Consider the following 15,507-nt stretch of genomic DNA (forward strand, 5'->3'; position numbering starts at 1 on the left):
TGTTCTGAGTATATAATACAGGCAGCCATCCAGAGTTTTGCTACCTGTATACACTAAATATGAGTATTTTCAATGCATGCTTTGCATTGTCTCTCATAATGAAAATTGCAAAACAAATACACAAAGCTCTAGGGATCTATTTTTGGCCTTTCTTGGTGCACATATTTTCCTGTTCCTTCTGCAAAACAACAACATGTCAGGATTACTGATCTTATCTTCTTCACCTGGTATGTCTAATCCCTGTGGGTCTGTGGCTCCTTCTAGCTATTCAGAACTCTGTTCAGATGTCACTTCCTCTGAGAAGTCTTCCTGGACTATTAAAGGAGCCTCTCTCTGCACATTATTCTTTCTAGTGTCTCTGTTTTGTTGTCTTTTAATAAGCACTTATATCCAAAATTATCTTGTTAAGTTGGTTGGGGTCTTATTATGCATTGCCTCTTATGTAGAATCTAAATTTCATGGAAGTGGGACTCTGGGAGTCTTTTTTTACTGCAGTCCCCCTGTGTCTGGCACACTCAATTCTCCACTATGTTAAGTGAACCAGGGCAATGGCATAAATTGCACCAAAGTATGCTCTATCTCTGTACCTGGGAAAGAGTGATTGGTTTACTACCTCATCCATGTGCTCTCCAAACATTTATTGGACACTCCTAGGTGGCAGGCATTGCTATGTGAAGTCCCTTTAGGGGGTAGGGGCAGACAGGTAAACAGGAAGTTTTGGTGGTGTCTCAGTGTCTACATAGAAGGACCCAGGGGTTGCCACTCTGATCCCATGAGGCCCCTCATCAAGCAAGGGTGGTGAGGGACTTCTTCTGAAGAAGTCGACCCTGGAGCCGTAATGTCTTGTATTTCAAGTTCTTTTGGAACAAGCTCTCCCCAAACCAAGGGAAATGCCACTGCCATATGTGCCCTTTAAAGTCAATACTTCTTTTGCCATCATCCGATCACACTCATCATTTGGCTTCAGCTCTTTGGATTTTGCTGACAATTAAATTCTCTTTTATTTTAATTTAATTTTACATTCTCACAAGCCAGCCCATGTGCTGTATGCTATTTGTTGTAACTTTGCCCTCAACACCATGTGCAGAAAAGAACCACATGCTGCTTTCCCAACTCCTCTTGGGATGGAAAACAGAATTTTAAATGAGCTTAATCATTCATAAGCTTTTGCTTCAGGTGAAGTCAAAGTTAAAGATAAGCTTCAAAGAACAAGAAAGCAGGGCAAGTGATGGGGCAGATGTTGACATTTACCTTGTCAGCAACCCTGTGCAAGTTCCATGGTGTTCCTTCTCTGAGTTTGCTGGCATTTGCCAGGCTACTTATTTGCTGTGTTTGGCAGTACAAGGCCATTGTATCTCACAAGTTTTCCTGGAAGAAGTACCCACCATGAACAACACAAATGCAACACAAAACAACATAAGCACAAACAATGCTACTAACCGCTGTGCAAGCTGACATTTGCATTGGACGTGGCATAGTTTACTATCAGTGATCCATTCCCTATGGAAAAGTAGGCTCTGAGTTATACCATTTCTAAATTTTTGGGTCCATAGCCAGCTTACAGGAGTCATGTGTATATGTGTGTGTGTGTGTGTGTGTCAGTGTGTTATGGGTGGTTTTTTTTTTTTGAAGATTAGATTGAGTTAATCACCAGTTCATGGCTCACTTTCATCCTGGTCCCATTGGCCCACCTATTGGTTGAGTTTCCTTTTTTTCATTATTCTTTGTTTTCATTCCTAAAGGCAACAACTGGATTCTTGTATATCATTGACTTGACATATATCCTTATAAAATGATTAGTATTGTTTTGTGTGTATATATTCTTAAGTTTCACAAATTAAATGGGGCTATATTTAATCCTTCCTTTTTATGCTCAGAACACTGTTTGGGGAATCTACTCACATTTCTGGGTATAGTTGTATTTTGTTGCTTTTAATTGCTGCAGAGAGTCCAGTGGGGTGCATTGCCCTTGTGGTATTTACTGCACCCAGCAGTAATGAACACCCAAGTTGCCCCATATCTTTTGTTGCACCTAGCGTTTTTCTAGAATATATGCCCAGAAATGGGCTTGCTGGGTTGTAAGATTAGACTAAATACTTCCAGCTTACTCTCTAGAAGAGCTACATGCATCAAGAATCTTCAAATGTGTCATAAGCACTTCTATTTCCTCATGTTCCTGCCAACACATAGAATCATCTGACTTACTAAACTTTTTGTTAATCTTATAGGTATAAAGTGACATCTTCTAGTTTTGGTTTGGATAGCCCTCAGTACTGATGAGTTTGAGCAACTTTCCATACATGAGCTCTATGGGTTTCCCTTCTATGAATTGGCTGTTGACATTCCTTCACCTTTTCCTATTGGAATTCCTCCCCATTTACTTATAGATTTGTAGGAATTCTTTTTTCTAGATATTAGCCTTTTTCAGATTTCTGTTGTGCAAATATGTTATTTCAACTTATTATTTTGACTATTTTAGTGAAATATTTTAATATTGATATGATCAAATTAATCAGTTTCCCCTCTGTGACTGATGACATTTGAGATCTTGTTTTGAAAGTCCTTCCTCATGTAGTGTACATTTAGGTTGTACTGTAATTTGAACTCTATTGAGAAGCTTTAAAGAGCTTTGCTTTCCTCCCAGTTTTGTCCTTTTACCATCATTAGATGATTCAACAGTACTGGGACAGTAGATACAAATTACAGAGTTGGATGTGATTTTGCAGATGTGCTCAAGGCATATTGATTTCTATCTACTTCAAAGTCATGTTGATGATCAAGCTCCTCCAACACAGTTTTCCCACCACCTTTAATGTACTGTCCTGGGCTATTTCTGCCTGAGATACTTGCCCCTTCTGGCTCATTTTACTTAGAAAGCTTGTGGAATCAGTAGAATGTATTCCCATTGCAAGAACAGCCTCTTTGCTGCTTCAGGCCGTGGTCAATGCTCATCCTTAGTCCATCTTCTCATAGACCCTCTGGGCGCTCAGAAATGTGCAGGCATTTCTTTTTACCCCTAAAGACCCTCTGGCGGAACCCTGTATTAGAACCCAGAAACCTTAATCTGGGATGCTTAGCCACACTTAGACACGCACTCTTTACTTTGAAGAGCAATCCATTTATTTTTATATAAATAAATCCTCTTTGGTCCTTTATGTTTTGATTTTTTTTCATTGAATGGGCCACACCTGCACAAATCTCAGACTAAACAGCTCCAGTCTGGGAATTCTTCAACTCAGAGAAAATTAACTATGAAAGGAGGCTTGAGGAACACTCAGTGGGTTCCAAATAGAGGTGGTAACACTCCTATCGTGGGGAACACTTGGAAATATTGGGAGGCGTTTTGGGTGTTCACAATAGTGCGTGTGCCACCACCACCTAGAACCTGAAGGGTGGGAGTGCTCAATGTCTTACTATACCTTGGAAGGTCTGAAACAATAAAGAATTGTTTATTTCCCCAAATGCCAATAGTGTCCCACTGAGAAACAATGATGTAAATTCCTTTATTGTATAGTTGAAAAAAAATGAGACTCAGAGAGTTCATTCAACAAGTGTCCAAGATCACACAGCTAAATCTAAACTAGAATATGACCTTCTAGACACTCAGGCTGTAGCCTTTCCATAGAGACGAACACATTTTGTTGCATGAGCTTGTTCCACTCTCTTCTTTTGGGTGGCAGAAGCCATTCCATGTATATCCTGTTTTTGTTGTTTTTAATCTTTCTGTTTATTTTTTGCTGGTTACAGCTGAGCTTGGTGATTACGATCCTGATGAGCATCCTGAGAATTACATCAGTGAATTTGAGATTTTCCCCAAGCAGTCACAGAAGCTGGAAAGAAAAATAGTGGAAATCCATAAAAATGAACTCAGGTAATAGTGGTAGACGTTTGTAGGAATGATAGAGGTGAGAAAGTATTCATACTACAGGGAATGTGGAAATCATGTCGTGAACTAAAAATATTTGTAATGTGGGGGTAAACTGTTTCAGCTGGCAGGGCAATATTTCTGGGCACTGGCAAGGTCCCCCATCAATGACAGTCTCAATGATGTGGGGTCCCCTGGGTGGCTGTTTATGAACCATCAGCAATTATTAGAGCCATATCTTTTCTTATGGGTTTTGACTACCCTGAGTTTCTGAAAGTGAAATCTAGGATAATTAAGTAATCCTTTCTGTTTTGAACTTTGCGTTGCCTCTCCCCTGTCCTGTGGTCTTTGCTTGAATTTTGACCCCAAGTATTAATAAAATAGAATCCATTGGCAAGGTTTCTTTTACTGAGCTGCTTTCAAGATAACAGATTCAGTGTCTGCTTCTCTTTGCCTTGTCTGTGAGGCTCTAGGATGATTCTGCAAAGCAGTACCATTAGAAGGAGCAAAATCACATACAGTATTTATTCACTGTGTATCGGACACTGTTTTAAGTACTTGTGCATATTGACTCATTTAATCTTTGCAGTAGTCCAGGAGATAGGTGCCATGGTTCTTCTGTTTTACAGTTGAGGGAACTTAAGTGCCGAGAGATTAAACATTTTACCGAAGATCACACAGCTAGCAAGTGATAGAGGCAGTATTTGAATCCAGGCATCCTAGCTCCAGGCTTTTGAGTATTCTGATACTTCTACTAAGCATAGGCTAACAGGTAGGAATGACACATGGATAGGAATCATCACCAGTTTGGAATCCAGGTAACTCAGGTATTCTAGTCTGTAACTAGAACTTAGATTCTTGCAAATCACAGGAAATTCATTTTGATAATAATAGCAAGCATGGGCTGTGCTATGACAAGTATGGATGAAGAATTATAAGCGCTGAGATGCTTCCACCTTCTGGGATTCTGGTAATTATATATATATATATACACACACACAACTAATGTCATTGGATATGAGTCCTGGAACAAATATCTGTCCCCTTGAGAGGGAGTGCCCAGATCCTGCTTTATGCTGGCACTCCCCCTTCTGGTGAGCTTGAGAAGACTGTACATGTGGGCCTTAAAGGGGGCCGCATGGTTCTGCTTTAGTAAGACCTTTGTTCTTAAGAGATAAAGATGATTAGACATCAAGAAATTGTACCGATTTCAGAAACTAATGTACCTTTTCCAGGGGTAATTTTAGGGTATCGTCTCCTAATGAAAGCTTTGTTGAAAATATGACAGTCTGCCTATTCTTTCTACATTTCGGGGACTAGCAAGCTGGAGGTAGTAAAGTCCTGATGTTGCCATGGGGCTTCCCCGGGGGGCTCCGCAGTAAAGACTCTGCCTGTGATGTAGAAGATGCACGAGATTCCATGAGTTCGATTCCTAGGTCAGGAAGATCCTGTCAGGGCATGGCACCTCACTCCAGCATTCTTACCTGAAGAATCCCATGGACAGAGGAGCCTGGCAAGCTGCCGATCATGGGCTCACAGGGAGTCCACGCAGCTGAAACAGCAGAGTACAGTGTTGCGTGAGGGCCGTGGACCAGCAGCAAGTGGGCAGCACAGGGTGAGACCCTTGGGACGAAGGAGTCACGGCCACTATGCAGATTAATGGTGAAAGGAGGTGGAACAGCCTGCTCTGAACAGAATTTGTAGGGCCTCAGATGCTTGGAACATATGATAATAAATGTTTGTTGAGCTCTTATTGGACGCCAAAATACTGTGCTAAGAGCCTAACATACACCACCCCGCTCAGTCTTCCCAGACTCTACGAGGTAGGGTCCATTGTTGTTCCCCATCTGAGGTGAAGAAAGCACAGCCTGGAGTGAAGCACTTGTTAGTAGCAGAGTCTGGACTTGAACCTTGTTCTTACCTGACACTAACACCCATGCTCTTATCCCCTGGGCTGAGCAGCCATAAGGCAACCTGGTAGTCACGTTGATGTTCCGCGGTGATCACCATGGTGGGGGTGGAGACTGTGGTAGAAGAACCAGTTAGTTCTGTCATCCAGGAAACACGCTGGGGCCCTCACAAGAATAGGAGTAGAGAAACCTAAAGAGGTTCTTGAGAGACATTGTAGCAAGACTTGGTGACCTACTGGGTTTCATGAGTAGATGAGTGGATCAAAGAAGATTCCAGATTGCCTTTTGTAATCAGAAAGCTGTACATTGAACCTTGTGCCAGCTCCTGAATTTGTTAACCCTGAAAGTAGTCATCATGCATCTAGAGAATGTAGAGCTCCAGCAGTCAGCCGTGGTTTGTAGATCCCAGAAGTGAATGCCATGGCTTGGCCAACACTGTATTGCAACATGTTGGTAAAGCCCAGAAGGCCCTTGTGAAGAAGTCAATGTTGTATGTGTGGAGGACGAAACAGCCAGAAATCATGTAATACTGCAAAGAGAGATTCAGAGGGTGTTTTCCTGTGTGATTTGGCTCCTTTTTCTCCTTAAGTAGTCATATGTTTGCTTCTGCATCAATGTAGTGGAGAGAGATTTCAGGTTTGATGAGAAGATAAGAAGAGCAGCCAAGCTGATAAGGTAGAAGAGAAGGGGCTTTCTAGAATTGGCTGGAAACTTGCTGCAGAGACTGGAGGTGACGCTGGGGATCAGCAAGCCCTTTGTGCACAGGTCATGAAAGTATTGATCTTCTTGCGTGGGAACTGGACCTTTGGCTGGACTGCTCTGCAAGCCTGAGAGTGCCAGGGAAGAGTCATGATGGCAGAGACCCATCTGTGACTTGGGGAGGCTGCACCAAGCTATTATTATCTTACTCTCCATGGTTATCACAACACCTGTGACCCTTCCACGCAACAAAGGGATAAAGCATGATCAATGATTTGTTGTTATGGAAACTTCCTGAAAGGTTTCCAGTTGGCCTTTGTTGGGGTTTGAAGGGTCCTCCAAATAATGTTCCTCTCCTACCCGTTTTCTGAAAAAATCAAGAAAGAGAACAAGAGATGGCAAAAGAAACTCTCAGACGCTAGCAAAAGGACCTTGATTTGCCAGATAAACAGTATTAGCTCTGGGGTTTCACAACCTTCTCCAGCCTTTTTACTTGATTAGAATCGTTCTCCTCCTATGCTCTCTGTGGAAGGACTGAAGTTGTGATTCTTGGGAGAAAATTAATCAGAGAGGAAAAACTTTCCTTCTTAGGAGGCTACACAGCACTTGAAGGTGGACCTAAGGTGGCTTGATAGATAGGCATTAATAAGAGAGTTCTTAGGGGGAAGAAGGAGAGAGAGAGAGAAAGACTGGAATTTTGAGGTGCTTGAAAATATAAGGCCAAGATTTTTGTCAGAGTCTGCTTGGACTAAGTGCTTAGACTCTTTTAGATGTTGAAGAGATTTGTGAATGAAGTTTATGGGTCAGCTTTGCCTCTTCAAATGTGCCCCATCACTGACTGACAGAGGGAAGAAGACATAGTTTTGCAAGGGTAATACCGCAATTATTGATCATCTCAGTATCAGTCAAGGTAAGCTAGATTTTCCTGAGGAAACAACTCCTAAAAGCTCAGTGGGTTAGAACAAGAAAGGTTTGTTTCTTGCTCTGATGTGCACCCACAAGAGGTCAGCTGGGGGACTTGGTTCATCATTGGCACTTAGGGAGTCATGAGCTTGGATTTGCCAGGAAAAAGAGAGCTATGGAAATACCTGCTTTAGCTTGGAAGTGATACATGTCACTTCTGCTTATCCACTGTGCCAGAGCTAGTCACATGGCCCCACTCAACAGCCCGCCAGGCTCATCTGTCCATGGAGTTCTCCAGGCAAGAGTACTGGAGTGGGTAGCCATTCCCTTCTCCAGGGGATCTTCCCAACCCAGGGACTGACTCTGAATCTCCTGCATTGCAGGTGGATCCTTTACCATCCCAGCCACCAGGAAACCCCCAACACAACCGCCAGGAAGTGCAGTTCTATCAGGTGTCCAGAAGGTGTGAAGTGGAAACAGCTAGCAAACATCTCTTAATGGCCTTCACAGTCTCATTGACTAATAGAGTTTTTGTTTTAACAGAGTTTATTTTTTTTGAAGAGTTTTAGTTTCACATCAGAATTAAGAAGAGGAAAGTATGCAGATTTCCTCTATATTCCCCACCCCTCTACATGCACAGCTTCCCCCATATCTATGTCCGTCCCCCACCAGAGTGGTACATTTGTTATAATAGATGAAACTACATTGATTTGTAGGTATTATGCACAGCCCATATACTTTAGGGTTCACCCTTGAGGTTGTACATTCTGTGGATTTGGACAACAGTATAATAACATATATCCACTATTATAATATCATACAGAAAATTTTCACTGCCCTGAACATGTTCTGTGCTCTGCCTTATTCATCCCTCCCTAACCTCTGGCAACCACTGATCTGTTAGCTGTCTCCATAGTTTTGCCTTTTCTATAATGTCATGTAGTTGAAACTTATAGTATGCAGCCTTTTCAAATTAGCTTCTTTCACTAAGCAGTATGTACTTAAGATTCCTGCTTGTCTTTCTATTGATAGCTCATTTCTTTCTACTGCTGAATAATATTCTGTTGTATGTACCACAGTTTATTTATCCTCTTACCTACTGAAGAACATATGGTTGCTTTCAAGTCTTGGAAATTATGAATAAAGCTATTATAATCATCCATGGGCAGGCTTTTGTGTGGGCATAAATTTTCATCTCCTTTGGGTAAATATCAGGAAGCATGATTGCTGGATTGTATGGTAAGAGTATATTTAATTTTGTAAGAACTGCCAAACTGTCTTCCAAGTTGGCTTTACCATTTTGCATTCCCACCAGCAAATGAGTTCTTGTTGTTCCACAATCTTTACCAGCATTTGGTGTTTTCAGTGTTCTGGATTTTGGCCATTCTAGTAGGTATATAGCTGACAGAGGTTTATTTAGAAAGATTTTTTGTAAAGGCATCTTTGGGCCTCTTAATGTCCTCTGAACTGGAGAATATAGATATGTATCATTCACATTTTTGAATATATGTCAGTGCTAAAACTTGCTGAAGCCAAATGCTTCTTTTAGATCAGGTGTAGTTAATGAATTTGTTTGGCTCTTTGGGCTGTATGGTCTCAATTGCAGCCACTCAACTCTGCTTCTGTAGAGTGACATAGATAATACATAAATGAGTAAGTGGTGATTCACTAAAACTTTACTGACACAACAGCTTGTGGACCAGATTTGATTCATGGGTTCTAGTTCGCTGACCTATTTTAAATATCTGACTTCCCTGGTGGCTCAGATAGTAAAGAATCTGCCTGCAATGCAAGAGACATGGGTTCGATCCCTGGGTCAGGAAGACCCCCTGGAGAAGGGAATGGCTACCCACTCCAGTATTCTTGCCTGGAGAATTCCATGGACAGAGGAGAAGGGAATGGCTACCCACTCCAGTATTCCTGCCTGGAGAATTCCATGGACAGAGGAAAAGGGAATGGCTACCCACTCCAGTATTCCTGCCTGGAGAATTCCATGGACAGAGGAGAAGGGAATGGCTACCCACTCCAGTATTCTTGCCTGGAGAATTCCATGGACTACAGACCCTGGGGTTGCAAAATGTCGGACACGACTGAGTGACTAACACTTTGACTTTTCAGAACAGATCTCGAATCAATTTTTTCTTCACTATCCTGACTCTGGTTGGATGGCATCACCGACTCAATGGACTTGAGTGTGAGCAAGCTCCAGGAGATGGTGAAGGACAGGGAAGCCTGGTGTGCTGCAGTCCATGGGATCGCAAAGAGTCAGACACGACTGAGCAACTGAACAACAAATCCTGACTCTGCAGATAATTTTAAGGCAAAAAGATCCATGTTTGTTTTTAAAATTTGGTATGAGAAACAAGCTTATGATTTACAGATTTTTAGTTTGGTATGCAGAGATGAGATTCTAGCAATAGGACTGCTTAGAAATAGGACATTCCTCCTTCTAGAGCCCTCTGGTGGCTGGAGGAAGCCGTTGCGATAATCTCTGCTGGGTGCACATGCTGTTGTGTCGGCTGTTTGCAACCCCACGGACTGTAGCCCACCAGGCTCCTCTGTCCATGGGATTTCCCAGGCAAGAATACTGGAGTGGGTTGCCATTTCCTTCTCCAGGGGATCTTCCCAACCCAGGGATAGAACCCGTGTCTCTTGTGTCTCCTGAATTGGCAGGCTGGTTCTTTACCACTTGCACTACATTGGAAGCCCCCACGGTCCCTGGGGATGTGACAGTTATGTTTTACTCTCTTGGTTTCTGTTTTCCACTGCTTTAATCCCAACCATCTGGGTTAAGAGGGATGACCTATGCCATTAGACCTGAGAGTACTTGGAGGGGGTTGAAGATCAAGGAATAAGAATGACTTTACTATCAGGAACCCTGATAGGCTTCCCTGAAGTTTTTCCTGGAGTTTCTACTCAGCTAGTCCTCTCAATACCAGTTCATCAGGTTTCTCATCAGAAGCCAAGATTTTTGAATCAGTTCCAGTCACAAGTCATCAGCTTTTAAATATTCAGAAATCTCAGTTGGCAGTGAGGTGGTTTGATGGTGTATTCCTTGCCTTAAAGAGCATAAAAATGATTGGATTAGCCATCCCCATAATGATCTAATACAGCGTGTTTTGTGCTGTAAGTAATGACGACACTGGGTGTATTTTAAACAGACTCGTTATCTCTCTTTATTTCTCAGAACTCACATTCTATGTAAATCACATGCCATGGCTTCCCAGCAAGGATTTATAATTTAAAAAATGTCTAGCTTTCCAGAAATAAGTGCCCTGCTATGGAAGTACCCTCTACCTGTGCTTCCAATTCGTAGTTTACCAGAGCCCCCTTAGGAAACTATTTTGTACAGTTTTGAGAAGAATGTTTACTGTGTAAAAGGAAGAGGGGAAATGTCAGATTATTTTACAACTCCAATCTTTTCTTAAAATGTGCTTTTGCTCAGTCATCCCTCTTTCCCCTTGCCCTGTATCCTTTCTGTTCTCAAGGTTCTCATTCCAAAAGCCTAGAATCTCCTTTCCTTCCTCTCTCCCTCCCACTACCTTCCTCCTCCCCAGCCCTGCCCCTGAATCTCTTTCTCCTTACCTTTCTCTCTCTCCCTGACACCACTGTCCCTCTCTCTGGTAGGTTATCAAATCCATTTTCATTCTCTGATGTAATACTCTTCTTAGGAATGGGAAGATGGAATGATTTGGCATCAAATGACCCTCCTGTAGAAACTAAATCTTTGTATTATGTGGCTTAGAGTCAGGGACATTTCTAGAAAGCCTTGAAAGAAAGAGAGTGCCAAGTCGTCCCCAACTCTTGCAATCCTATGGACTGTAGCCTGCCAGGCTCCTCGGTCAGGGAGACATGATGTGTGCACCCAATCCATCAACATTTCTTATACAGATGAAATCTGGCCAAGGTGACTTGAAGGGAGAAAGCAATGTCATGGAAATGCAACATGGCTTTGAAGAAGGACTCAGTCATTACTTATTACACTCTCTGATTACCCTTGACATGTGGTTCTAAATTATGCATAGAATCAAAGACACTTTGAACTTTTGATGAAATTTTAGCAGTGTATTTATCCATTCATCTATCCACACACCCATCCATGATCCATCCATCCATCCATCCACATATCTGTCCATCCCTTCATGCAGCAAATATTTGTTGAAGAGTAACTGTGTGTCAGAAACTGTAGAAGTGTTGGATGACCTACTTAGCCCAGTGATCTTCAGCTGCTTCTCCAACAAGCTGGGAGCCTCTTTATCATCTACGTGTTCCATGATCTGATGTTTTTGAAAGATTCTATCTGAAAACAATATTCATGAAACAACAACTAATTTGCTTCTGAATTTTTTATTGGTCATCCATAGCTATAATTATCATTCAAAGCCTTTGAATATCAAGAGGTCACTAGTCCAAAGCAAAGAAACTCGACACCTAATTACGACACTTGAGAGACTCTTGGAGTCCAAAGCAGAAGTTATAATGATAATCCTTGGACTACCATCTGACACAGATATATGTTTTTAGGCCAAATAATAGTTTTGAAAAATGGAAATCAGTTGGAATAAAATTCGAGCTTTACTTTCACCTGGGGGATTTGTTAACACAAAGCTCTGAAACCAACATAGCGAAGTTAAGCAGCAGTGCCCTTTAAAAGAGTCAGTTGTTCCCTGAGTCACCACCGTCCTGCACAGCCCCTTCACATTCTTCCTCCATTTGACTGTTTGTGACCACCTTGTTTCACCGATAAGGAAACAGAGGCCCGAGAAACTCACTTATTCAAGGCTATACAATTATGAAACAACAGAACTTGACCTGAAGCCTGAGTGTTCCTATGAAGTACCCTGAAGTTTCTCTAAGTGGCTGCTCTTCTATATGTCTTGTCCCTGCCTGGCCCCAGACCATCACCACTGTCTCCTCCAAAGCATGGCAGTCACCCACATCTGTAGCGTTCTATCTAATGCTCTGCATAGATGTGGTCCCTAATTGTCCTCAAAGATTTTATAGAATATAATTTCCCTAAGTAAAGAGAAATGACAGACTGGGCACTCTTCCAGTCAGGATGTGGAAAGCATGAGACATTGATCTCCCTCTAACACCAAAATAGCATCAATAAGCTAGATAAATTACAAAGTCATATTTTAAAAACTCATCTGATGTTGTTGTCAAAAACTGGCTGTGCTTTCTGGCAATGCTCTCACTGTATAGAAACCCCTATATGTAAATCCCATGTTAATTTATTAAATTTCAGTTAGAAAGGAGGCATTGTGTATGATGAAATATACGTAGGGAGTCAGGCTGTCCAGTGTGCAAACTGCAAGGCAGTTAATGTAGTTGGATTCAGAGACTAGATGAGGCATAGAATACTATTGGTATGTGTGCAATTGCATAAATATTAAATTATGTTTTTGAAGTTCATTTTCATTCCTGGAGCTCAGATTTCATTTGCTATTGTTGTATACTTTATATACCCAAGGACATCGCCTCAGGGTTGCAAGCTCTTTAAGGAGATTTTATGCTTATATCTATGTATTATATAGAAGAATAAAAATTGAGTTTACTTCACTCAAAAAAAAAAAAAAAAACTCATCTGAACATGAGGATGCAAAGAAACCTCAGTGTACTAAGATCCAGAATGTCCTTCCTGGGGCAGCAGAGACCTGCAGCTGCTTTCACCTCTGGTGGTAGGGAGAGGAGGAAGAATATGCCAGAGGAGGAGGGCAGGGAGGAAGCTAAGGCTTTAACAAGCCTTTAGTGACTATGAGTGGGCTGACCTGACTGGTTGGGACCCCAGAGTCTCCAGCGTGAGTTGGAGTCTGGGACCCCAGAGTCTTTAGAGTGAGTTGTTCTTTCCTACCACCACTGGACCCCAGGCCTTCCCTGGGTGAAGAGGGGCAGTATGCCAAATCTGGACAGGGCGGGAAGGCTGAGTGCAACCCCTCTGAGGCATTGCTGACCTTGAGCCAGGGCAGAACATCCCTTGACCATGGTGGTGGACACGACCACAGGAAGAAAAATAATCACCTGAGGTGCAGAGAGCCGTGGGTGGGACTGAGGAGCAAAGGAGATTTCCTGCAGCTCAGAGAGTTGGCAGCAAAGCCATAAAGCGTAGCAAGCTCTCCAGAGTCTCATGGATGCTCAGAATCCAAGCCCTACTGAAGAGCAAGCTCTGAGAGCACTCTTAAGCTTTTGAGCCAGTGGTAAACAAACTCTAAAGTTGCAACCCAGTTGCAGCAAAACCTAAGCTAAGGCACGTTGAGAATTCTACTTTGCAGTAGCAGATCATTCTATTGATCTTCTACCCATAAGCCTAATTCTGAAGCTTGCAGACCCAAATGGATCAGGTGGCACCAAACCCACCTCCTTCGCTGTCCAACTGTGCTCCAAGTGACCCAAGTCATTGCTGGCAAGATCCACACCTCACTCCACAATTAGGGTCCACTAATAATTTGCATTTCTTCTTGGGATGCTGTGCATTTTTGTACTCTATGCAGTGGTATGCTAAAGGAGAATCAATAAGAGAGTGTTTCTCTTGGCCAAAAAAAGGTATTCAGGACAGGTGGAAAGCAGATATATAGCTAAATACATAATCACTTGACCTTGCCTATTTTTTAAGAAAAGCATATCTTGAGAATTGTTAGTTCTCAAAAAAGAATTCAGCTTAACACTGGTCTTTATCTCTAAACATCTCATTAGAGACACTATTAATCTTAGTAGAACAGTTCCTGGTGCAAGATTTAAAGAATAGAAAATCATTATTTTCTATTACCAAACAGAGTTTTTGCCAGAAACAAATGGCCAGTGGGAGATTTGAAAGAAAAACAAATTTCTATTTAATTGATCTTAGTGTCTTCCTGAAAACCTACTAAATGTTTGCTTCCTCAGTGAGTCAGGGGAACTCAGGATTTTTTTTTAGTGCCGTTGAGATCTCTACCTTTTCCCTTTTGGTTTTGAACCCTTTTCCTTCTCTGAACATTTGTAGCCTTTCTTTGTATCTGATTTTTAAAGATTAATTCTTTTAAGTATGTAGCCATTGGAGGTCTAAGTCAAACCCAATGCAAATGATACCAATTTTAGTACTTTTATTTTGAAGAGGGGTCATTGCTGTATTGTAAATATCTTGACATGCTTCCTGACACTTCCACCAAAGAAAGATTTGCTGATTTCTGTTATGTGCGGAGCTAGCAAGGGAACAAATGCTATTCTGAGGACAAGGAGGGAGCATGCTCTGTGCCAGGCACTAATCTGATGGCTTTATATCTGTTAATTGTTTATTCTTTATACAAAATCTTAGAGATAGGTACTATTTTTAATCTTCATTGTGTGGAAACAGACAGACACAGCTTCAGTTGTTTTCTATTCCTGTGATCAGATCCTAGATCAGGGTTGAGCAAACTTTTCTATCCTACGCCATTTAGTAAATGTCTTAGGCTTTGCAGGACACAAGGTTTCTGTTGCAATCACGCCTTTTGCCATTGTAACAAGACCGTGTCCACAGATGGTACCCAAGCAATTGGGTGTGTCTTTGTTCCAAAAAAACTTAATTGATGGAGACTGAAATTTGAACATCACATAATTTTCATAGGGCATGAAATTATTCTTTGATCATTTTGGGCCATTTACAAATGGGAAAAAAAATCAAAACAAAAAGCATTCCTAGCTCCAGGGCTGTGCAAAACCAGACAGTGATCTGGATTTAGCCCACAGAGAGTCTAGTCTGGGGATCTCTGACCTAGATTAAAATGGAAACATCACTGCTGTCTAATCAGATCTAAATATCTGTCATCTGGGATGGAGTGCTTCATCACTGATAAGATGAAAAATGCTTAGAATTTGAAAAATGCTTTCTAGAAGAACCGGTAGAAACTATGTCAGTTGGAAATTCTCAGCCTGGTATCCACGAGAGCAGACAGATGGCCCTGGACCATATCGTGTTGGTAGCGCGGGTCCTGAGAAGCACGTTGGAACCAAGCTGCCTTGGATTTATATTCACTTCTCCACTTAATACTTGAGTAACCTTGAACAGGTTACTTTTCCTCTTTGAGTGTCAGAATCCTCATCTATAAAATAAGCATAAGAATTCCTGCTTGATGAATATTAGGTGAAAAAATATATATCTACTGCTTGGCAATG

General features: G+C 41.8%; 1 protein-coding gene across 7 annotated transcripts in view; it reads left to right on the top strand.

The window, feature by feature from the left end:
• The window catches only part of FRMD3 (FERM domain containing 3), a 329,624-nt gene that overhangs the window by 215,012 nt on the left and 99,105 nt on the right, over positions 1 to 15,507 (top strand). For all 7 annotated transcript variants that reach the window (XM_070459579.1, XM_070459580.1, XM_070459583.1 and 4 more), the window contains one exon: positions 3,748 to 3,871. In XM_070459579.1, coding sequence (XP_070315680.1) covers positions 3,748 to 3,871 — 124 coding nt within the window. The remainder of the gene's footprint in view (positions 1 to 3,747; positions 3,872 to 15,507) is intronic.

Source organism: Odocoileus virginianus, chromosome 31, assembly GCF_023699985.2.
Source record: "Odocoileus virginianus isolate 20LAN1187 ecotype Illinois chromosome 31, Ovbor_1.2, whole genome shotgun sequence".
In the NCBI taxonomy this organism is placed as follows: domain Eukaryota; kingdom Metazoa; phylum Chordata; class Mammalia; order Artiodactyla; family Cervidae; genus Odocoileus; species Odocoileus virginianus.